We start from the raw sequence: 24334 nt of genomic DNA, 5'->3' as shown, positions 1-24334 counted from the left end.
CAGTGGAAGAAATCCACTGTCAGCTCTAGGTAGGCCACTTAAATACTGGCTCCTTCTCTGTCTGCTAAAACAGCTCACTGTTCCAGCATAATCCTGGAGTGTTAAGCCCAAGCTTCATTTCCCTTTTGAAATCATCTTAAACCACTCTCCCCTGTTCCTATCAGCCTCACCACCTTCAATAATAACTGAAGAGCACGAAGAGTTCTTTTATCACTGAGATTGAGGCCATCTAATCAGCTGCCTCTCTTCCACTCAACCATGTCAAACTTCCTACAATCTGCATTGCCCTAACTTTAATTTTTCTCTGGTTTCTCACCCATCTCCCCAAATGCTCTCGAGTTCATATTTTCTACACCTGCTCCCTCAATCCTATTCCAAATAATTTTCCAAAATTCTTTACATTCTGGAAGGATCCCAGTGGATTGGAAAATCGCAAGTCTGACATCTCAGTTCAAAAAAGAGACAGAACAGCCAGTTAGCTGTCTGTCACTGGGAAAATGTTAGAATTTTTGAAGTCTGATTGAAACCTCCAGACGCTGTCAGCAACAATTTGCCAAAGGAACGGAGACTAAATAAAGCGCGTTTGCACCCCGCCCCCACACATCCAAATTTTAAAGTCATTAAAGATGCATTAGCAGGACGCTTTTTAAAAAATCATTGCACAATAAAGCAGAGTAAACATGGTTTTGTGAAAGGGAAATTGTGTTTGACTAATCTTTTAGAGTTCTTTGAGGAAGTAACAAGCCAGTTGATAAAAGGGAACTAGTAGTTGTGGCAGGATTCTCCGACCCTCCGTGCCAAAATCACGCCTGGCGCGGGGGCGGAGAATAGCCGTTCACGCCGGAAATCCAATGCTTCCATAATTCTCCGCGGACCTGCCAGGCACACGCAAGCAACGCGGCGCCGGGTGGGGGCTGTTGGAAGAGGCCCTCGGGGCGATTCTCGGTGGTCGACCAGCCGAGTTCCCGCCGGTGTGGTTCACATCTGGTACCACCCAACGGGAACTCGGAGCCGCGGTGGCGGTCCTGGTGGGGGGGCGGGGGGCCTTGGCTGTGGCCAGGCCCGTGATCGGGGGCCACCAATCGGCGGGCCATAGCGATCTGGGGGGAACCTACCTTACTCTGCGCAGGCCCGCTGTGGGGGTCCGCATGTTGGCGACGCCTGCGCCGAAGTGGGCCGCCGTGCGCATGCGCGGACCCGCTTGCGACCGCCGTGCCCATGCTCTGCCGCGTTGCCTGTACAGCAGGGCCCTGTTGGCAGCCAGAGCTGTGGAACGCTCGCTGGGGCCCTGATAGCCCCCTGGAAAACTGGGAATCGCCCCAGACTTTTTCCTTTGAAGTCTGCAGTGATTCTCGCCCATTTACCGGCGGGCATGGGGCCTTAGTCCCCAAAAGGGAGAATCCCGCCCGTGGTGTTTTTGGATTTCCTAAAGGCATTCAGTAATGGTGTTGATGGTGTGATATTGGCATGGTTAACTAACAGGAAAGTCAGGATAAATGGGTCGATTTTCAGATTGACAAACCGTCGTGGAGTTCCACAGGGATCAGTGCTGGGCCACAACCACTATACAATCTATATTAATCGTTTTCATGAAGGGACAGACTAAATTGTAGGCACGTTTGTTGATGATACAAAGATAGATTGCAAATCAATGTGAGGAGGGTACAAAGAAAATCTGCAAAAGGACAGATAGGTTTGGTGAGTGGGCAAAAAACTGGCAGATGGAATATAATGAGATTGTCCACTTCAACAAAAAGAATAGAATGGCAGAATATTATATAAATTGAGAGAGATTGCAGTATAGGAGGATCTGGTGTCCTTATATATGAATCAGAGTTAGCATGCACATCTTCGGGAGGCATGTGAAATGAGTGGAGCTAATTGGGGACCAAACAAGGGAATTTGAGCATGAAGGCAGGAATCATGGCTGAGGTATCAAATTTATACTTTGCACCAGTCTTACAAAGAAAGGTGTTGCCCATGTCATGGTGAAAGAGGAAGATAATTCTGGCATTTGAAGAGTTCAAAATTGAGTTGGAAGAAGTATTGAATAGGCTAACTGTACTTAGAATTGATGAAGCACCAGTATTGGATGGAATGCATTTATGGATGCAGAGACTGGATGAGATGCTTTCAAGGATGCGGAGGGAAGTGAGTGGACATTGGGGAAGCGCAGGCCATCAGCCTTCCTTCTATTTGGGTGGTGCCAGCCGACAGGTGAATTGCAAGAAAGGGTGAAAAGATGAGCCCAGCAACTACAGGCCAGTAAATTTAAACCCAGTATTGGGGAAAATTTAGAAATAATAATTTGAGACTAGATTAAGTCACATGGGCAAATTCACAGTAAATTTAACCCCAGTATTGGGGAAAATTTAGAAATAATAATTTGAGATGAGATTAAGTCACATGGGCAAATTCAGGTCAATTAAGGAAAGCTAGCACTGATATTTTAAATGCAAATCATGTTCAACTTGAAGTTTTTTGCTGAGGATCCTGCTGTTGGTGGTGTGCATGGACTTCCCAAAGATATTTAATAAAGTGCTGCACAACAGACAAATAATAGGCAAAGTTCTAAAAACGGGACAGTAGCAACATGGACACATGATTGGCCGAGTGACAGGAAACATAATGGAGGTTTTTGAGATTGGATGAAAGTTTGTAGTGGAGTTCCAGGGGTCATTGTTGGGACCATTGGTGTACAGGTCACAATTTCAAAATCTGCAGATCATACAAAACTTGGAAACATGGTGAACTGAGGAGGATGGTGCAGAACTTCCAAAGGACAGAGGCAGGTTGGTGCAATAGGTGGACAAGTGGCAGATGAAATTCAATGCAGAGAAGTGTGAAGCGATTCATTTTGATGGGAAGAACACAGACAATATGAAAGAGTACGATTCTAAAGCATCGGAACGTTGGTATGAGCACAAATCATTTTGAAGTTGCAGGACATGAGTGAAGTTAATAAAGCATACAGTCTCCTTGAGCTTTAATAACCAGAGCATGAGTTAAATTTATATAGACAACAAGTTTAGCCTCAATGCGAGTATTGCATCCAGTTATGGGTGCCACCTTTGGGTAAGACGTCAAAGCATTGGAGACTGCAGAAAGGAGAATTGTCCTCGGGATGAGGAACTTCAGTCACATAAATTGATTGATTGCAGGAGTTGGGAAAAGAAGATTGAGAGATTTAATGTAGGTATTGAAAATCACGGTTAGGATAGAGTAGATAGGAAGAACCGTCCATTGATGGAAAAACAGGGCAGTTTTACGGTACCCGACAATAGAAACTATAGTGACAGGAGGAAAAACATGGTTAGGATCTGGAATGCAGTGTGGTGGACATGGGTTCAATCAAGATATAGAATGGCAATTGGATTATATGGGGAGAGGGTTGGAGGCACTAAGTAAATTGCTCCCAGATATTTTAGGCAGACACGATAAACCAAATTACCTCCTTCTGTGCAGTAACAATGTGAGGTACAGCAAGTAATTAGGAAGGTGAATTGAATGTTGGCCTTTATTGCAAGGGGCATGGTTAGGGAAAGTTGCAGGGGAGACTAAACGCAGACTATGTGACTGCTTTGCAGAAAACCTCCGGTCCGTCCACAACCAGGGCACAGACTTTTGTCACTTGCCATTTCAACTCACCGTCCTGCTCTCACGTCCACATGTCTGTCCTTGGCCTGCTACAATGTTCCAGTGAAGCGCAGTGCAAACTGGAGGAACAGCACCTCATCTTCCGATTAGGCACACTACAGTTGAGTTCAACAACTTCAGACTGTGAACTCTCTCCTCCACCTTCACACCCCCTTTTATTTTCATCAGTTTATTTTCATTTCTTCTATTGTTCTTTTCCCTCACCATTGTTTCCCCCACCCCACTTGGGCCATCGGTTCCGAGTTGCCCTTTGACACACTGCTCACCTTTGTGCTGCCGTTCACACATTCTAATCTCTATATGCCACGACCAGCATCGTTCTTAGCCTTAATCACCCCCATTTACATTCCTTTTGTCTTTCTGTCCACAACATCTTTGTCAATCTCCACCTATCGCTGGCCCCCTATCCAGCCCACCGCTCCACAATAGTATAAATCTTGTCATTTTATAGATTCATGTTTTTTCCAATTAAGGGGCAATTTAGCGTGACCAATCCACTTACCCTATACATCTGTGGGATGTGGGGGTGAGACCCACGCAGACACGGAGAGAATATGCAAACTCCACATGGACAGTGACCCGGGGCCGTGATCAGACCGGGTCCTCAGCGTCATGAGGCAGCAGTGCTAAGCAGTGCAGCTCCAACAGTATAAATCTGACCCTATTTCCAGTTCTCTCTAGCTTTAACAAAGAATTATCCAGACTCAAAACATTAGCTTCCTTCTTTCTCCTCCGATGTTATCAGACCTGCTGTGATTTCAGTTTTTTGTTTCAGATTCCAGCATTTACAGTGATTTGCTTTTGTGTTATGGTTAGGGAAGTCTTGTTACAGCTGCGACAAGGGTGTTGGTGAGACTGCATTTGGGTACGGTGTATAGTTATGATCTTCTTACTTGAGGAAGGGTAAACCTGCATTGGAAGCAGTTCAGAGAAGGTTCACTGGGATTATTACAATCCCAGAGCAGACCCCAACACTGGCTAGGATACTGGACCAAAACCCCAATATTTTATTTTATTTTGTAAGACTGTGCAGAAAGAATACATCGCCCCAGGAGTAATTGCACAAAGAAATAGGGATTTGATTTTTGGAAACAAAACTTTATTAACACAATATTAAACTCTTCAACATCACACCTGAAAATAGCTTACAATTACCCCCAAAACAATACTAATTGAACAACAAGAAAAAAATACATACAGCTCTCAATCCATCCTACAACCCAATGGCACAGAGGTACTTGCTTTCCAGAACAGATTTAGCACCTGTTAGAACCCCTGCAGACTTTGGCTGGATGTCTTCAAAAAACTGTTTTAACTGGCTTGTTTCAGCTTCTTCCTTGTCCTCAGACAAGTATGCGCGGCTTTAAATACTTTTAATCGTTTTTGTCGACTATCCTACAGTGAGAGCAAAAGACTTTACTTGTGGTATAAAGGGTAGCTAGATGAGAACTCCGCTCAAAAAAAGCTCTCTCAAAATGTCTGAATATCTTTGCTCCATCCAGCAATGATATCATCTCCCCAGGCTGAAAACACTAACTCCCCAGGGACTCCCCCCACCCCCCTTGTAGCCAGGCATTAACGATGGTCAATTTCACCTCTGGCTCCTAAAAGCTTTCTGGTCTTACGAAACAAGTTGCTTTTTTAAAAACATAACTATTGCAGTCAAACACACACTAACCCAGGCTTTTAACATTGCCAAATGTTTATAATTCAATATATCTAAAATCCTATGTTTGCCACAGGATTAAGGAGTTATCTTGTGAGGAAAGGGTGAACAAATTTGGACAATATTCATTGGCGTTTAGAAAAATGAGAGCTATAAGAGCTGAGGAGACTGTTAGGTGGATGTTTCCTCTCATTGGGGAATCTAGAACTAAGGGGCATAATTTAAAAACAAGGGGTCTTCCATTTAAGACAGACGAGGAATTTCTTCGGAGGGTTGTCTTTTCCAGAGAAAATAGAGGATGGGACATTGACCAAAGACCTGCCTTGGGTATATTCAGCAAGGAGGTTGTGGTGGGCTGACAGAAAAGTGGAGTTAAGGCCACAATCATATCCTATGGCAAAGCATGTTTGGTGGGTTGAATGGCCTATTCATATTTAGATTCATAGACATTTACAGCACAGCAGGCCATTCAGCCCATGTCCATGCCAGTCAACAAAGATCTGACTACACTAATCCTATTTTCCAATGCTTGACCTATAGCCCTGGAGGTATAGCACAAATGAATATCTAAATACTTATTATGTTTCTGACTCAACCGCTCTTTCAGGCAATGAGTTCCAGGCTTCCAACTACTGAGTCAAATGTTTCTCCTCAACTCTCCTCTTTGCTTTCTACCTCAACTCTCTGCCGCCTGGTTATTTACCCTCTACTAATGGAAAAAGTGCCTTCCTAGCCAAGCACCTCATAATCCTATACACCCCCAGGTTCCATCTCAACCTTTGCTACTCCAAGGAAAACGGCCTCAGTGTTTCCAATCTTTCCTCAAAACTTCTACTCTCCAGTCCAGCAGTACCCTCTAATGTGCAATTGCGTCTCTCCTATAATGTGACCAGAACAGCATTTAGTACTCCAGTTGTGACCTAGCCAGTGTTCATACAGTTCCAGCATGACCTCCCTACTCCTATTCTATGCCTCAGCCAATAAAGGCAAGTATCCTATATGTATTAACCACCTCTACCTGCCCTGCCACTTTCCAGGATATGTACTCCAAGGGCCACTCAGCTCTTCAGTACTTTCCCAGGTCTCATCGTTCATAGTGTAATCTTTTGCTTTGTTAGCCCTCCCGAAGTGCATAACCTCACATTCCTCCGGGTTGAATTCCATTTACCCCTCTGTTCACCTGACAAGTTAATTGTTATCATACAATCCCTGCAATGCAGAAGGAGGCTATTTGGCCCATCAAGTCTGCACCAACACTCTGAAAGAGCACTCTACCTAGGTCAATGCCCCGGTCCTATCCCCATAACTCCAAATAACCTTTTGGGCACTAGGGGGCAATTTAACAGCGCCAATCCACCTAACCTGCACATCGTTGGACTGTGGGAGGAAACCCACGCAGACGGGAGAATATGTAAACTGCACACAGACAGTCCACAAAGGCCAGAACTGAACCTGGGTCCCTGTGTGCTGTAAGGCAGCAGTACTAACCACTCTGCCACCATGCCCCTTGCAGTCTACGCCAACCTATTTATCACCCTACCAATTTTCTTGTCATTTGTGAACTTCTTGATTATGCCCCTTACATTTAAGTCCAACTCACTAATGTACACCTCAGGTAGCAACGGCCCCAGCACCGAGTCCTACCGAACCCCACTGGAAACAGACTTCCAGTTACAGAAACTTCCCTCTACTTCCTGTTTCTCGGCAAATTCTTTCCAGTTATTTCCCCATTACCAAGGTTAGACTGACTTGCCTATAATTTTGTGGTTTAGTACTACTTCCCTTTTTTAATAATGGGACTACGTTGCAGTCTTCCTGTTCTGTCACCTGTGGCCAGAGGATTTCAAAATTAAGGCCAGTGCTCGAAATCCCCTTGCCTCCCTCAACAGCCTGGGAGACATCTCATCCGGGCCTGTGGATTTATCCACTTTTTTTAAGGCTGCTAAAGCTGCAATGGCCTCCAGTTAGTTTTCTTTTTATTAAAATCAATGTTAATTTTTGATCTTGTGCTTCCAACTAAACTGATCACCCAACTTAAAGTGTTAGGAACAGGAGATGCATTCAGTCCATCGAGCCTGCTTTGCCATTGACCATCCACTTTAATGCCTTTTTCCAACACTATCCCCAGCTACCTGTATCATTAACATTAAAAAATTTGTTACCCTCCGCTTTAAACATGCCTTGACTTGAGCCTCCCACAGCCCTTTGAGGTGGATAATTCCAAAGATTCACAAACTTTGGGGGAGTAAAAATAGTCTCATGTCCGTCCTAAGCAGCATTGCCTTTTGCTTTAAATCTCCTGGCATCACCCTTCATCAAAAAAAATAACCCTTGATCGCACTGTCCTTGCAAACACCTGTCCCATCTCCAACTTCCCTTTCCTCCCCAAGTCCTTGAATGACCTGTTGCCCATTCTAATCCGGTTTCTGCACCTGCCACAGGATCAAAACATCAATGTCACAAAAATTATGTTCTATGTGAAAGGCATCCTTTGATACAGTTGCCCACACCATCCACTCGCCCAGCTGAATGCGACTTCTGTTAACTGGTTCCGTTATCCGTCTAACCATTGTCAAAAGAATCACTTGCTCGCTTCACTTACTACATTTGCGCTGTCACTTCAGCTGTCTGCAAGGATCGATCCTTAGCCCCGTTCCTATTTCTCATCTACATGTTTCCCCTCAGCAATATAATCCAATGCCACATTATTTTTCAAATGCTGGTGACATCCTGCGCCATAGAATACCTCCAGTGCAGGAGGCCATTCGGCCATCAAGTCTGCACTGACACTCTGAAAGAGCGCCATATCCCTGTAACTCCACCAGACCGTTGGACACTAGGGGGCAATTTAGCATAGCCAGTCCACCCAAGCTGCACATCTTTGGACTGTGGGAGGAAACTCACACCGACACGGGGAGCATGTGCAAACTCCACAGTCACTCGTCGAACCTAGGTCCCTAGCACTGAGGCAGCAGTGGTACTACACCGCCAACATGCTTGTCCTCCCTCTTCACCACCTGTCTCGACAATTCCATATTGATAATAATCCAATTTCTCATCCAATATACAGTATTTGATGCACAGAAATGTCCTCCAATTTTTGGTCCTTATGCCACACTGCCCTAGCTACCAACTCCCGACCCCTCTATCTGATAATAGTCCAGTTTGTTCTTAAGCAATGCGCTTCTGACCGCCTTCATCTCCAAGACTGTCTATTTCTCCTCTGTACCAGTGTCTGTTGACACCCGTCTTGGCTCATCAGTTGGGAATCTGCAGGGCTAAATCGCTGGCTTTGAAAGCAGACCAAGGCAGGCCAGCAGCACGGTTCAATTCCTGTACCAGCCTCCCTGAACAGGTGCAGGAATGGGCGACTAGGGGCTTTTCACAGTAACTTCATTTGAAGCCTACTTGTGACAATAAGCGATTTTCATTTCATGCCTTTTGTTTCTTCAATTATGCCAATGTAATTTTGACTGGTTCCCACATTTTACTCTCTATTAGCTTGGACATTTAAAACTCTGCCCGTGTCTTTTACCAAGTGTTACTACTCCAACACCCTTCCGTCCTCACAGCTTCAGGGTCCCAGGTTCAATTCCCGGCTTCTGTGCAGCATTTGCACGTTCTCCTCATGTCTGCGTGGGTTTCCTCCCACAGTACAAGTAAGGTGGATTGGCCATGCTAAATTGCCCTCAAGTGTCCAAAGGGATTGTGTGGGGTGGCTGGGTTATGGGATGGAGTTGTGGGCTTAAATGGGATGCTCTTTCCAAGAGCCAGTGCAGTCCTGTTGGGCCAAATGGCCTCCTTCTGCACTGTAAATTCTATGATAATGGCTTCTGGTCAAGCAAAGTTCTTGATTTTAAAATTCTCTTTCAAATCCTTCCATGACCTCACTATCTCAGTCATCTCCACCAGCCTACAAACCCTCTGAGAAAGCTGCAATCCTCATGTTGGACTCTTGGGCATCCTTAAGTTTAATTGTTACACCATCAGTGGCACTGCTTGGAATATCCTCCCTACATCTCTCTCATTTCCTTTAAGACATCATTAAAAACACACCTCTTTAACCCATATTTTCGTCATTTGATCGATTATACCTTTTGTGGCTCAGTATCATTTTGTTTTATATTGCTCATTGGAAAATTGTACATGCCATTTCACTAATTTTAGAAAGGTGACAGGAAAAGCAGAAACATACAGATAGTTAGCCCAACAGCTATTGTCAGGAAATTACAATAAGGATGGAGTAACCAAACACCTTTAACTCTTAGCTGATCATGGATTTTGCAGGGTAGGTTCTGTCTGACAACTCGTTGCATGGTAGTATAGAATGTGTTGCTGAAAAAAAAATATGGTGTCTAAAATTTTCATCTTACACTTTACCAGGACAGGCCCAAGAATGCCAAATCTCAAAGGGAAGAACAATTTATACTGCATTACGGAAAAAAAGGTGCTGATTGGTCGGCACATCACTATTTGCTGAAACAAACGAGGGAGCTAGTTTCTTTGGTGTCCTTGTTTCTTCAAGAAAAGTGCAATGTCTGGCCATATAATAACAATCATCACTTATTGTCACAGAATATGATATGTAGTATCTAGCGAGTCCAAGTGAATCACAGTGCAAGTCTGATTAAATCTTAAATGTGTTGTTAGTGTAATTCTTAGCACACGGTTGTTCAGCAAGTGCTGCTCAATCGCACAATCACATCTAACATTCAACATTATGTTCTGAGTTTCACAAGCATGGTTTTGTTGAGTACAGTCCGTTCTCTCTCAAATAAGTAATTTGCTATACAAATTTTAGTGGTGTGATGCCATACTTCCCAACAACTGGCAAATCATATCAAACACATCCCTTTGGCTGTCTGCAATAGGAAGAGTGTCTGAACTTTAAGGGTTAAATTGCAGGGAGAGATTAGCCTCATTAGTAAGTTAAGGTCAGGAGAGTACAAAGGGGGTCAGGAAAGAAATCAGATAGGTCTGGGTGGGTAATCCCCGAGGCTTGGTGGGATTCAGTAAGGGGAGATCGTGCCTGACAAACCTGTTAAGAGTTCTTTGAAGGGATAACAAATAGGTTAGACCAAGGCGAGCCAATGGATGTTATCTATCTTGACTTCCAAAAGACCTTTGATAAGGTGCCTCACGGGAGACTGCTGAGTAAAATATGGGCCCATGGTATTCGAGGCAAGGTACTAACATGGATTGACGATTGGCTGTCAGGCAGAGAGTTGGGATAAAAGGTTCTTTTTCGGAATGGCAACCGGTGACGAGTGGTGTCCCGCAGGGTTCAGTGTTGGGGCCACAGCTGTTCTCTTTATATATTAACGATCTAGATGACGGGACTGGGGGCATTCTGGCTAAGTTTGCCGATGATACAAAGATAGGTGGAGGGGCGGGTAGTATGGAGGAGGTGGGGAGGCTGCAGAAAGATTTAGACAGTTTAGGAGAGTGGTCCAAGAAATGGCTGATGAAATTCAACGTGGGCAAGTGCGAGGTCTTGCACTTTGGAAAAAAGAATAGAGGCGTGGACTATTTTCTAAACGGTGACAAAATTCATAATGCTGAAGTGCAAAGGGACTTGGGAGTCCTAGTCCAGGATTCTCTAAAGGTAAACTTGCAGGTTGAGTCCGTAATTAAGAAAGCAAATGCAATGTTGTCATTCATCTCAAGAGGCTTGGAATATAAAAGCAGGGATGTACTTCTGAAGCTTTATAAAGCATTAGTTAGGCCCCATTTAGAATACTGTGAGCAATTTTGGGCCCCACACCTCAGGAAGGACATACTGGCACTGGAGCGGGTCCAGCGGAGATTCACACGGATGATCCCAGGAGTGGTAGGCCTAACATACGATGAACGACTGAGGATCCTGGGATTATATTCATTGGAGTTTAGGAGGTTGAGGGGAGATCTAATAGAAACTTACAAGATAATGAATGGCTTAGATAGGGTGGATGTAGGGAAGTTGTTTCCATTAGCAGGGGAGACTAGGACCCAGGGGCACAGCCTTAGAATAAAAGGGAGTCACTTTAGAACAGAGATGAGGAGAAATTTCTTCAGCCAGAGAGTGGTGGGTCTGTGGAATTCATTGCCACAGAGGGCGGTGGAGGCCGGGACGTTGAGTGTCTTTAAGACAGAAGTTGATAAATTCTTGATTTCTCGAGGAATTAAGGGCTATGGAGAGAGAGCGGGTAAATGGAGTTGAAATCAGCCATGATTGAATGGTGGAGTGGACTCGATGGGCCTTCCTTCCGCTCCTATGTCTTATGGAAAGAGATGGGGGTGCATAGTACAGACAGCTAAATTAATAGCATTAATGCTAAGTGACCAAAGTCTGGAATTTGCACCTTGTTGGCATTGAGGTTTGAGAGGGTATAGTTGATAGTGAAGATGAAAGCTCTGGACCACCACAAGATGAATGGAAAATTGGCAAATTGAATTCAATCCAGAGATGTGAGGCAGTGCATTTGGGGAGGCAAATATAGCTAGGGAATTCACAAATGGGAGAGGAAGTCCATATTCACAGGTCCCTGAAGGCAGGTGAATAAGTGTATGGACGGCTTTCTTTATTGGGTGAGAAATACAAAGCAGGGGTGTAATGCTGAAAGTGTACAAAATGCTGGAATTTTGCCTACAGTTCTGGTCACCACAATACATTACTCTAGAGAGTACAGAAAAGTTTGATTTACAGGAATGTTACCAGGGTGTGAAAATTGCAGCTATGAAGAAAGATTGGATAGACTTGGGTTGTCTTCCTTTGGTAAGAGAAGGCTGATGGGTGATGTGGTTGAGGGGCAAGGACCAGTTTCCCCTTGCAGAGAGGTCATCGGGCACAAATTTAAGGGTGATTGCTGTAGTGATTAGAAGAGACATGAGGAAAAACTTCTCGCCTAGAGGGTTGGATAGTTAGAGGTAGAAGCCGTCAACTCAAAAGGTACCTGGATCTGCACCAAGGCTAGATCAAGTGCAAGAAGGTGTGTGCTAGTTAATCCTTCGGCCAGCACAGACACTGGAATTCTGTGTTCTAAATTTTCTATGGCTCTGTGGGGCTTAAGGAAAGTTAGTACTCGTCAAAGTTGAGTAGCGAGCATGTTTGGCAGGGTAAAAGTCAAATTGTGCTTGATGTGATAAACTAGATGTGTGCCGTTTGTGTCAGGTGGCAGGTATGTTGAGCAAAGATGACGAGCATGTTTGGCAGGGTAAAAGTCAAATTGTGCCTGATGTGATAAACTAGATGTGTGCCGTTTGTGTCAGGTGGCAGGTATGTTGAGCAAAGATGAATATAACTTTATGGAACAATTGGGTTCGGAAGAATAATGATTTCAGAAGTGGAGGTGAAGTATTGTGGAAAATTGAGGTACAAAGGCAACATAGTTCGAAGCAACTAGTGGGAGCATTTATTCCAGGGACTTGTGTAGAAGTAAATAGAGTTGCAAGGAAGTATAGAGGGACATGGGGAACTGGTCAGTTTTACCCTTGATTGATAATAACGGCAAAGTGTGACTAGGAATAGTAAAATGAGGGGTTCTCGGAGAAGTGGTGTCGGTAAAGTCATGATGAGTCAAATGGCCTCCGACAGGTATTTGAGATTTAATCCATACTTTAAATACTGCAAAAATGTTACATTTCAGTTATTGCTTTTTATTACTCAATTTCTCTTTCTATTTCTAGGTAATTTCATGTTATTGATGGAAGGCTGATGTTTTCAAATCCTCCCCCTTGATAAGCTCAAGTTTTTAATGCAGCATGGAGTTTGCTCAGCCGTACAAGGTAAAGCGATATTTGCTACTTTAATAGTTCTTTCTCATTAAAGATATACAGGACTGCTTAAACATTTAAATTTTCTCAAGATGGAGTGACTGACAAGCCCCCTTTGATCACTAGTATCTGTTTTGTCCAATTCATTATAAACGGACCCAATTAATTTTTTTTCCAATTGGGGGCAATTTAGTGTGGCCAATCCACCTAGCCTGCACATCTTTGGGTTGTGGGGACAAAACCCACACAAACACGGGGAGAATGTGCAAACTCCACATGGACAGTGACCCAGGGCCGGGATCGAACCTGGGACCTCTGTGCTGTGAGGCAGCAGTGCTAACCGCTGCCCCCCAATTACTTAAATTATGAAACATAATGATCCGAGGTCTCTAACTCATTCCCTCTTCATGGATGCCAGCAGCCATTTCAACCAAGTACACCTTCGTTAGGCTGACATGAATGGAATAATTTCTCTCCCCCCCCCCCCCCCCCACCACCCAACAGAAAGCAGAAATAAATTTAGGAATGTATAGTATTTTTTTGACAGGAAAAGTCCTGTAAAGAATGCAAGATCTTGACACTTAATAATTAAAGTTGCAACTTAAAGTACATGCTATCTTTTAAATTTAGGGTAAAGTGAAGGGGGCCACTGTTCGGAGGTCCATCTAACAGCAAGCCTTGGGGGCTTGATTGTTTTACTGGTCAGGTGCAAAGTGACTGCACTGCATAAAGGGTGTTGAGAATGTTGGGTTGTAAACAATTGTGCTTTGAACTGTCCATTTATTTACAAAAGATGGGATACAAGGCCTCTCTCCATTTCCAAGATGTCCCAGAAGACTACAAGGATCTAAGGGAGGAAGAGAGTAACTAGAGGCTGAAAATCCATAACGTGGAAAGAACCATATTCGTGGAGCATTTAAAACAAGCCCGGAAGAGCTAGAGGAAGAAGTCTCCAAGGAAAGGTTATTGTGAAAGACCTTTCTGAAATGAGAAAAAGGACAAAAAAAAAACCTCTGGGAACTTTGAATTTTGTACCAATTCTGGAAAAATTTAACGGCTACTCCTGTGTGTCATTTGTTACAGTAAAAATCAATTATCTTGAGCTATAAAACAGGAAGTTTGGTCGGATTTTTAACCATTAATTTGAAAGAAAAAAAAGTGCCACTGTTGTAATCAATCTAATGAAAATATTGATCTGTTTTTTAATAAAAGATGCAATACTTGTTTTCTTTGTGCAGAGAATCATCATGTTTACAGCACTAAGATTTCAAAGCAGATCAATCTATTCCCTCTCCCTCTCACATGACTTGCTGAAACTAATGATATTTTCATGCAATAATGCATCCAAAGTGGCAATGGTCCTTAGTATTCTTGAAATGCACTGAAAGGACACATGATGCCTTGGTATAATTTGAGGAAATTAACAGATTAATACCAAAGTTCATTCTCAAAGATCAATAAAGAATTTAGGTTTTACATGGGATAGAACAAAATCTCTCAACAATCACATTCCTCAAATCAGCATTTTTGGTAGCAATTGCTATATATAATTTAGGCACATTGGTAGTTCACAGAATAACTAGCAAGAAAACAGCAAGGCACATTCTGGCATTGTATATGTAGTGTATAAATGTTCATTTTAAAGCATGCAATATTTTACAGTAATTACTGTACCGTACTAGTGCTTGCCCTTTAAATAAAACAAAAACTAAGAACCATTGTAACAGTTTTTATCAAATGCCATTCTAACAGTGCTAGAGGTTTACAACACCAACTTGAGTCTAAACAGAAACAAAATGAATAAATTGTTCCTAACTGATAACAGAACACAAGTAAATTCACATTCAAAAAGTTAGTTTTGTAATTTGGGTATTTGCATGTCACAAGATGAGAAACGTTAATTCATTTGGTAAGGTCTATAGAAATATTTTCTAAAAGGAATGCCAGAATATTTAAAAGTTTAAAATGCAGCTCTGCACCATGATACACTATAACGATTCATAAATACAAAAAAAATTACTGAAATAAACTAAGTGGAACACACGAGTTAACAAAATTTGCTATGGTTAAAGTGATAGTTATGGGCTCACATTTGTAATTTTCAAAGATGAAATCAATCCTAACCTCAAATTGGCTATTCTACAGTCATGAAGGAACAGTGGCGAAGGTTTGAAAGCAGATCAATCTACTCACCCTCCATCCCACAATGTCCTGTGACTTGAGCCAAGTACAATAATTAACCAATCTCAGATCTACCCAGTACCTCGTTAAGAGGTGCAAGCCTGAAAAGGTATCAACTTGTTCGTATGTACCTTTCATAAATACACAATCTGGAGCATATTCCCACCCCATTCCACATTGTGGAAAGTCTGTATATACAGTTAGGATTTACATAGGCAAATGACACTGCACCAGCTGTCTCTTCACAATATTGACTACTACCTACAAAAATACTTTAAAACGATACAGTAACTAATAATAGCAATATGTTTTCTGAAGACGTTCTTTATAACAATTTCCAGACAGACATTTCAGCATAAAATCCCAACTATCCAGGAGCTGTATGTAAAAACAATGCTCACATCTGTCCATAATTATGATTAACCCACAGGAACAAAAACTGCATTATGGCCATCTGATTCACTGGAGTTGGACTCTATATGCACAAATAAGCAGCTTTACCTGAAACAAAAGTAGTATTCCATTAGAAAGTGGTAACAGACCAACACATTTCAGCATATTTTTTCAAACATATTTTAAATGGTCTTGATTATTGATAAATGCATTGAGCAATCTTCTAAGCTTAACTGCTGAGACAACCTCAAGACTTTGCAACTAATGCTTGTGAACTGAATTTGAAGAGCACAATTGGCATTCCTGGCCTTAATGGGTTTTGAGCAAGGACACTATTGGAAATAACTAATTCCAGCTATGGCAAAATACTTCCTTCACTTTGTTCTGCAAAAATGCTCACTTCAAGTGAAGCACTATGAGGTTCCTGGGACAAACCCGCCAGCGATTGCTGGAAAAAGACACTCTAGGTCTCAAGGAGGCACGGGCCCTCGCAGGCTCCCTGGATGTGGCCTCCAGAAACGCCCGCTCTTACGTTCCCGACCGCGCGGCAGCCTCCTGGGCAGCGTGGAACCCCTCCGCAGCCGACCCCGAGACATCCGCCAACAAGCTTGCGCTGCAAGGCGGCCTGGCAACCCTAGCATGAATTAGTAGCTTTAGAAGAAACAACTGTTATTTACATTAAACTCCACCACCAAAGAATAGCAAATGGGTCTCACTCATTCTAGTATGATTCTAGATGTGCAGCTGCATCATAGAGAATTTGTCTCAAGTGAAAAAGCAGATTTGTAGCCTAGGTGAGGGGATGGGAAAAAGTGCACTAACGTTGAAATTATTAGCTATATACATTATATTTATGTATGTAAAATGCGAATGTCCCATAGGCTGCTCTCCCCCTGAGCTGACTGGTGGTGATTTAACCAGAGGGTCATCACAGCTCAGGCAAGGGACACAAGACTGGGGCTTCATGAGTAACCTCAGCCAGTAAAGGAATTGAACCCATGCCGTTGGCCTTGCTCTACATTATGAATCAGCTGTCCGGTCAACACACCCCAATGCCATTTCTGAGCTGCTTCTTTCCAGGTTGCTCGCATCACCAACAAGTTTGGCAAACAAATTATCACTAGCACGGACTCAATCAAAATCAAGAATTATATGCCTGATCATTACTCCTGCGGCCCTTTCCCTCCATGGTGAATACTTTGTTTACTGGAGGAGAAGTCAGACATTGATTCAAAATATCGTCATAAATGAACATAGTACAGGCAGTGGATGGGGTGAAAATTGGCTGGGGGTGGGGGGTTTGGCACTATCGGATTTTTTTACTGTCACGTGTACCAAAGTACAGTGAAAAGTATTGTTCTGCATACAGTACAGACAGATCATTCCATACATGAAAAAAAAACATAGGACATACATAAAAATACAATGTAAATGCATAGACACAGGCATCGGGTGGAGCATCCAGGAGTGTAGTACTACTTAGTAGAGAAGATGTTTGAAGAGATCAGATCAGTCCATAAGAGGGTCATTCAAGAGTCTGGTAACTGGGGAAGAAGCTGTTTGTATGGTGGTACTGGTAGGCTGGATACCCAATGGGTAGGTCAGCCACCTAGCAGGATGGTTTGCATCTTAGTTCACTGAGGAGATAGCAGAAGGGCTTCCAATCTTCCTTAGATTGGGGGATGGAAGCAGAACACTGGGAAAGTGGCAAATATGATATCCTTAGTTCAGAAAGGATGCAAGGACAGTCCGAGAAACTACAGGTCAATTAGTTTATCTATATTGAGTAAGGCTTCAAAAACAATAATAATCATGGAAACAGGTACTTAGAGGTTGGAGTTAATTAATGAAGTAACAGAAGGGTGAAGGCCTTGTGGATTTTTTATAAAATACATTCGGTCACATGCTATACAAACAACTGCGTTTGGTGCCGTGCAACCTCAGTTCTAGTGTTCAACTCAATTACATCATTGCCAGCAACAGGGTTGACAGTCCACGTCTGCTTCGTGTATACCAACCAAGAAGTGATTTTAATACACCAACAACTCCTGCCCGTCTTGTTTACTTTAATAATGTTTATGGTAATTTATTAGTAAAATTTACCTCCTGCTCGCCCCAAATTCACTATCCACGGTCAGAGTTTGACAGGCCGCGCCCCGGAAATTGAACTCCACTTCACTTGAATGACAGGAGCCAATCTGCATCCCCATTCCCCAGAAACCCATCTTGCTCACTGCATCCTTATTCAAAAATACTTAAACTAAAGCTAACAATTCCAAATATTGGCTCCAATTTACATTGCTTAATTCACATCACCAAAAATCACATTTTAAGCACAAAATGTGGTAGCTTTGGCAGGCTGGGCGCAGGCCATTGGTTTTCTGCGCACGCGCAGACCTGTGCTGATGGGCACCAGTGGCCATCATGCTTTGGCAGGAGACACCAACAAAATGGAGGCTCATGGAATGGGAGGGTCACAACCCAATTTTTCATCCAATTGGGCAAAGAACAAAACAGCAAGTAGTGGTAAATGGTTATTTTTTAGGATGCTATTCAATGTTTCACACACATCAGGGCTCGGATCTCTGTTTTTTTGCCACATTCTTTTAAAACTCTGCTCTTGGAATACAGAATAGAATTTCAGAATTTGCTGATGATACCAAACTTGGAGGAGTGGCAACCAGTTAAATAATAGAAATTGTCTGAAGTGTAACAGATAGGCTAGCTGAATGGACAGACAATTGGCAGATGGAATTTTATATATACAGGGCATCTTGGTCTTCATAAATAGTGACATTGGGGGCAAAGGTGAGGAGGTTTTCCCGAACCTTTAGAAAGCTCTTGTTAGACCTCAACTGCAGTACTGCACCCAGTTCTCGTCGCCACATTTTAGAAAGGATAGGAGGATCCTTGAGGTGAGATTTATCAGAACGGTTCTAGGGATGGGGTATTTTAGTTACACGGGTGGATTGGAAAAGCTGGACTTGTTTTCCTTAAAACAAAGGAAAAGAGAGATTTGACAGAACTGTACAAGATAATATGTTTGGATAAGGTAGATGAGGAAAAGTTATTCTTTAGCTACAAGGACTAACGGACACAAGGAGCAGCAGACAAATTTACAGTTTTGGGCAAGGGATGCAGGGGGAACGCGAGTAAGAACCTTTTTATGGTGAAAGCAGAAAAATAAATTGAATGGCCATTTGAAGGAAATAAAACTGCAGGGCTATTGCCATTGAGCAGGGTTTGGGAATGACTGGATTACTCTGCAGAGAGCCGGCAAGGACTTGATGGGCCAGCCTTCTCCTGTTCTGTAAATGACTACATACAGACATACAAGGACAAAATTGGGCTGAATAGTTTAATTATTATCACAATACATCATTTTATGAAGACCATCTAACCAGTAGAGGTTACACCAGCCACAGAACCGTACGAGTCTCTATTTTTGGACAAAGCGAGGAAAATGGGTCACTCTTCTCTGCATGCTCAAATTGTAACATCACAACAGACATGTTAAATTAATATATTTCTAGCTTATACCAGGAGTCAAAAGAAGCCTTGCAACAGGAATAGACTAATTCTAATTGATTCAGATTAAACTCTGAATCCACAGCTGTAATTGTGATTAAAGCATTACACCATTTCAAAACGTTATGTCTTAATTTTCTAACTTTTTACTCCAACATGTCAAAGTATGCCTACCTTGGCAGTAGGGGCTTCAGCAAGTCTAATAAATAATTTATTAGTGCCAGGCACTGGACTGAAGGAATAAATAAAATGACTATCCTGGAAAACAAAAACAAATTAAATTGGTCAAACTAGATTTCAACATATTAAAAAGTTGACAAATTGATTTTTTCAGCATTAAATTTAGGTGATAATCAAATACAATACATGCTTAGACTAAGCAAAACAATCTATCACAGCCACCATCAGTGGTGAAATGCTGCCTTTGTAGCACATCAAGATCCAAAAGGGTACGTAGGTGAAATGAAATTGGCCACTTAGTCTTTTCCACTGCGAATACACAATCTCTATTTTTTCAGACATGAGACAGCCTGCTCAACACCCCACTTCTTGTTTGAACAGCCCATCCAACCACTATGCTCCACTGCCTGGCTGAATATGTTCTTACACTGAAATATTTCTTCTTACTTTCTCAAAGGTGCTGCCGTGGTAATCCATATAGGTCCTAACCATGCCTGCCTTTTTGTGGGATACATGAAAGAATTATTTTCCCAGTCCTTCACCATTTCCCTCCGGTACATTGAGGTCACCCGTTCTCGTGCCCAATCTACATCAACTTTGCTACAGATTTCCACATCTCTCACCTCTTTCTCGTCTCCATCACTGGGGACAAGACAATGAGTTAATATGTATGCCCACTGAATTTTACAACTGGTCAATATTCTCTATAAGCTAAACACTTACAATAGCAACTCAAAAGTCTCTATGCACAAGTCAGCATCTTTACCTTAGTTCAGTAGGGAAGAAGTTGGAGTGCAAATCTAACTTGGATCTATTAGCTGGGATGTTAAACTTCAATATCTATGCTTTTACAACACATTTGTAAAGCTGTTGTCCTTAACTGCACATCTTGGAACCCATCAGATTTCTTTCTATGTGCCATATGGTTCGGGTAGGTCAGTCCTGTCTCCAAGGCTTCCCCTTTGTAAATGCCAGATGTGGAAAACTATTAAAGCTTTCTCATGCTCAGACACTGGTTTTCTTTGCTCCTTACAAGACAGGAAACAAATAACTAGCTCAGAGTCTTTCAAAAATGTTTCTTCTCCCCCCCCCCCCCCACCCCAGCTCCCACTTTTGCCAACTTCCTGACCTTCGCAACCCATGCCATGTTTGCTTACCTTTAATGTGAAAGGGGAGCCTGCTTCGCCCTCACAATTTCACTCCAATCAGGTTCACAAGAGGAGCGGACAATATGTATATCAGGTGCAGACTTCAACCAGTACCTTTGTGCTGACTTCATCTTTGTGAGAACAAAAAATCCAACCTCGCACATGTAAGTCATTATGAAGGGCAACAAAATCCTGGTTTTACTCAGCAATGGATACTCCTGGGAGATGCAAATCCAGGATGCTGACAGCAGCATGGGCTTTTGGCGAGTTTTAATACTTGATCACAGGTCAGGTACAGCAGCGTAGTCTTTTCATTTAATAATATAATATTATTTGGACTCATCTGTAAGTTAATAACTGTCTCTGGGGTGTCAACCTCAAAAGGATTTTTTCATCCACCACTTCTCTTTCAAAATCTGAAAGTTCTCATTTGCCAGTATTTCCCTGCGTATAACACACATGAGCTTTGCAACATTATTTGCACTGGAACAATTGACAAAACCGTACCTCAAAAAATCATTATACAGCTTTGTTCCAGAGTGAAGTTTCTTCTTTGTAGACTGTTAACCATAGGCTGTGGAGCACTGCTCTGTCCCGCCCTCCAGTTTCCTGAGCAGCTCTCTCCAGCCGATTCAGTTGTAAGATCCTGGCCAGTAGATACACTGCCTATTTGCATCTCTGGTCATCTCTTACTTGTAAGAAAACAATTCATCTTCACAGTCCTCTTGCCTTTCTTGCGGTCAGACCAAAATACTGGATCAATCCCAATGGTAGTTGGGTTTAAATATAAAGTCAAACGTGACTGAGCTCCTAAAAGGTTTGCAGTTCACAAGCACTATGACCATTAGCTAATCCTAAGCATAGCTTTCCATGAGACAAATTCAAAGATAAGATTCAAATAGAAACAGGAATATAGAGTGTACATGAATTCATGGCAAACGAAAGGTCCAACTGGAACAGAGGACAACTTAGGACCAAATAGTCCCTATCCATCACCTAGCTAGTTGAAAAAATTCTCCTCTAACTTGTCCATGTCTTCAAAATAAAAGGTGTTGCTGTGGGTACCCACATGGACCCTAATTATACCAATCCATTTGCAGATTTGTAGAATGTTCCCTGTTCCAGTTCTACTCAGGCCCTTCCCCCAACTCTTTTTCCAGTACATCAACTGCATTAGTGCTGCTACCTGCTCTCACCAGGAACTGGATAAAATCAAATGTTTCCAATTTCCATCTCTGACACTTCCCTGCCTTGGTTTCGGTCTCCATTTCAGGGGATCGGCAGATTCATAAGACGCTCACCAACTCCTAGGGCGACACGGTGACACAGTGGTTAGCACTGCAGCCTCAAGGCGCTGAGGACCTGTGATTGATCCCAGTCCGTGTGGAGTTTGCACATTCTCCATGTGGGTCTCACCCCCACAGCAGAAAAAGATGTGCAGAGCAGGTGAATTGGCCATGCTAAATTAATTGTCCCTTAGTTGGGAAAAAAAGAATTGGATACTCTTTAAAAAAATATATTTTTACGCTCAGACTCTCCATTACCGCGATTACAATTCCTCATACCCTGCTTCTTCCAAGGACTCTATTCCATTCTCAATTTCACCATCTCATCTGTTCTGATAATGCTACCTTCTACAATGGTGCTTCCGAAAGGCCTTCCTTCCAACCACCTCTGAATAATTTCTCATTTCTGCTCTCGCCCTTTTCCTCTCTGCCAGAGGCACAATAGAATTCCCCTTGTCCTCAATTCTCCCCCCACCAGCCTCCACATTATCATCCTCCACCATCTCCAGCATTATGCTACCAACAAATACATCTTCCCCACCGAAGCCAGCATTCTGAAGGGACCATTCTCTCGTCCCTGATCCGATCCTCTATTGCCTCCAACTATCTGCCCCCTTCCCGTGCAGGTGGGTGTTACACCTGGCTGATCAACCCCCCTCTCCTCACTGTACAAGCCCTACATATGCTTGCACTTAATTTTGTGTACTGTGTTTGCTGCTCACAATGCTGTCGCATCGACATTGAGACAACCAAATGCAGACTGGGTTGCCATTTTGCAGAACACCTTCATCCCGTCCACATGCATGACCCCCGACCTTACGGTTGTTGTCATAATTCACCTACTTGGTCTCAATCTCCCATAGCTGTCCTCAGCATGCTGCAATGTTCCAGGAGGAACAGCACTTCATTTTCTAATTAGGCAATTCTAGACTAACAAAGTTCAACAACTGTAAACTCTGTCCTCCATTTTGATTTTCTTCTTTGGTTAAGTGCCTGTCTTGTTTTCATGTCTTTGCTTTCAGTCAAGACTGTACTTTATCTTGTCATTAATACTTACTCTGGACCAATACTTTTTTCTTTATTACAATCATTATCACCTCTTTTGTCTTTTGTTTCATTTAATCTTTTCCTCCTTCTAACCCAGTGATTTTCAAAGTGGAGGTCGCGACCCACGGATGGGTCACTGGGTTGTGTAGAATGCGTCGCCAAAAAGTCCCCAAAGATAGCCTGACCATTTTTTTCCATTTTCTCTCTAGGTAAATTCTCACTGCAGTACACTATGACCACATGAGGCTGATGTAGAAGCCGGTGTCATGGACTTCCTTGCCTCTCTGGGCCACACAGTGTAGTTGGGGCAGTTTGCAGCCAGTGGCCTGTGAAATTCTCTTTGGGTGTTTTTTCTTCTAGCTTTATCAGGACTTCAATTGTTCGCCAAGGATGGCACCGAAAGTACACTCATGTATACAGGAGCCGGTAAAATGTTGCAGGTGTATGGAATGGAATGTTTTTGCATATTGGTCAGCTGGGGTGTGCTCAGCAATGTTTTTTTTTTTAAAAAGGTTGTTTTCAGTCTGTTACAAATTTACATGGGAAACGGTACTGACAGGTGTCCAGTGACATTCTGTTTGATCATGTTCAGCAGTTAGGGCTCCTGTTTCTAAAGTGGAAGTTTTAAGTTTAATTTCCTATCCAAGGTGGTGTTAGGTTTAGAATGAGTGAACATGATATTGTTAAAACTGTAATATTGAGCCTGTTAATTTTTCCAGCACTTGCACACAATTCTCCAAATGCTAAGAATGGGTATGAAGATATAAAATAGCAATTACACCCTTTAGCAAGGGTCAGGATAGAACTGTCCTTTCAGGTGGAACAGCAGCACAATTTACAATTTTTACATTTAATGATACAGAAATGCTAACAATGGGTGACTTTTTAAAAAGTAACCATGGAAAATCTATTGTGAATGTGGTGTGGGTTGCAAGAGTCGGTCATTCTGTAAAAAATGGGTCACCAAAAAAAAGGTTTGGAAAACACTATTCTAACCCATCCCCAACCTTCCCTTTTCAAACTGCCCAAGACCCATTACATTTTTACTGCCCTTCAGTTCTGAAGAGTTATGTTGGATTCAAAAGTTAGCTCTTTCTCTCCACACTGCAACCCCAGGTGAGTTTTTACAGCACTTGGTTTCAGATTTCTAGTTTCCGCAGTATTTTATATATTTTTTTTATAAATAATTTTTATTAAAGGTTTTCATAAAATATCAATAACAAAATGAGAAAGAAAAAAGAACCCAACAGGGTTAAGTATAAAACACAATCTAAAAGAGCAACCCCCCAAATCCCTCCCCCCCCCCCCGTACCTAAATAATAAATTAACATTAACACCCCGACTTAAGACAACAGGTGTATACACCCCCTCAGACCCTTCCAGTGTAAATAACAAACAAAAATAAAGTAAACCCGCCCCCCCCCCCCCCCCCCCCCCGGAGCCGCTGCTGCCATTGACCAATGTCTAGCGTTCTGCCAGAAAGTCTAAGAACGTTT

General features: G+C 42.6%; 2 protein-coding genes across 2 annotated transcripts in view; one reads left to right on the top strand and one right to left on the bottom strand.

The window, feature by feature from the left end:
- pspc1 (paraspeckle component 1) overlaps nt 1-14301 on the top strand; it is a 159542-nt gene extending 145241 nt beyond the window's left edge. Inside the window, exons 10-11 of the transcript XR_011935199.1 lie at nt 12989-13087; nt 13869-14301. The gene's annotated coding sequence lies outside the window, so the exon portion shown is untranslated. The remainder of the gene's footprint in view (nt 1-12988; nt 13088-13868) is intronic.
- Nucleotides 14302-14789: 488 nt separating this feature from the next.
- mphosph8 (M-phase phosphoprotein 8) overlaps nt 14790-24334 on the bottom strand; it is a 108164-nt gene continuing 98619 nt past the window's right edge. The window contains exons 13-14 of the mRNA XM_072476816.1: nt 19352-19435; nt 14790-15757 (exon numbers count right to left, since the gene is read on the bottom strand). Of these exons, the coding sequence (XP_072332917.1) occupies nt 15716-15757; nt 19352-19435 (126 nt within the window). The 3' untranslated portion in view covers nt 14790-15715. The remainder of the gene's footprint in view (nt 15758-19351; nt 19436-24334) is intronic.

Source organism: Scyliorhinus torazame, chromosome 15 (genome assembly GCF_047496885.1).
Source record: "Scyliorhinus torazame isolate Kashiwa2021f chromosome 15, sScyTor2.1, whole genome shotgun sequence".
Lineage (NCBI taxonomy): Eukaryota > Metazoa > Chordata > Chondrichthyes > Carcharhiniformes > Scyliorhinidae > Scyliorhinus > Scyliorhinus torazame.
This window is presented reverse-complemented; position numbering and strand designations above follow the sequence as displayed.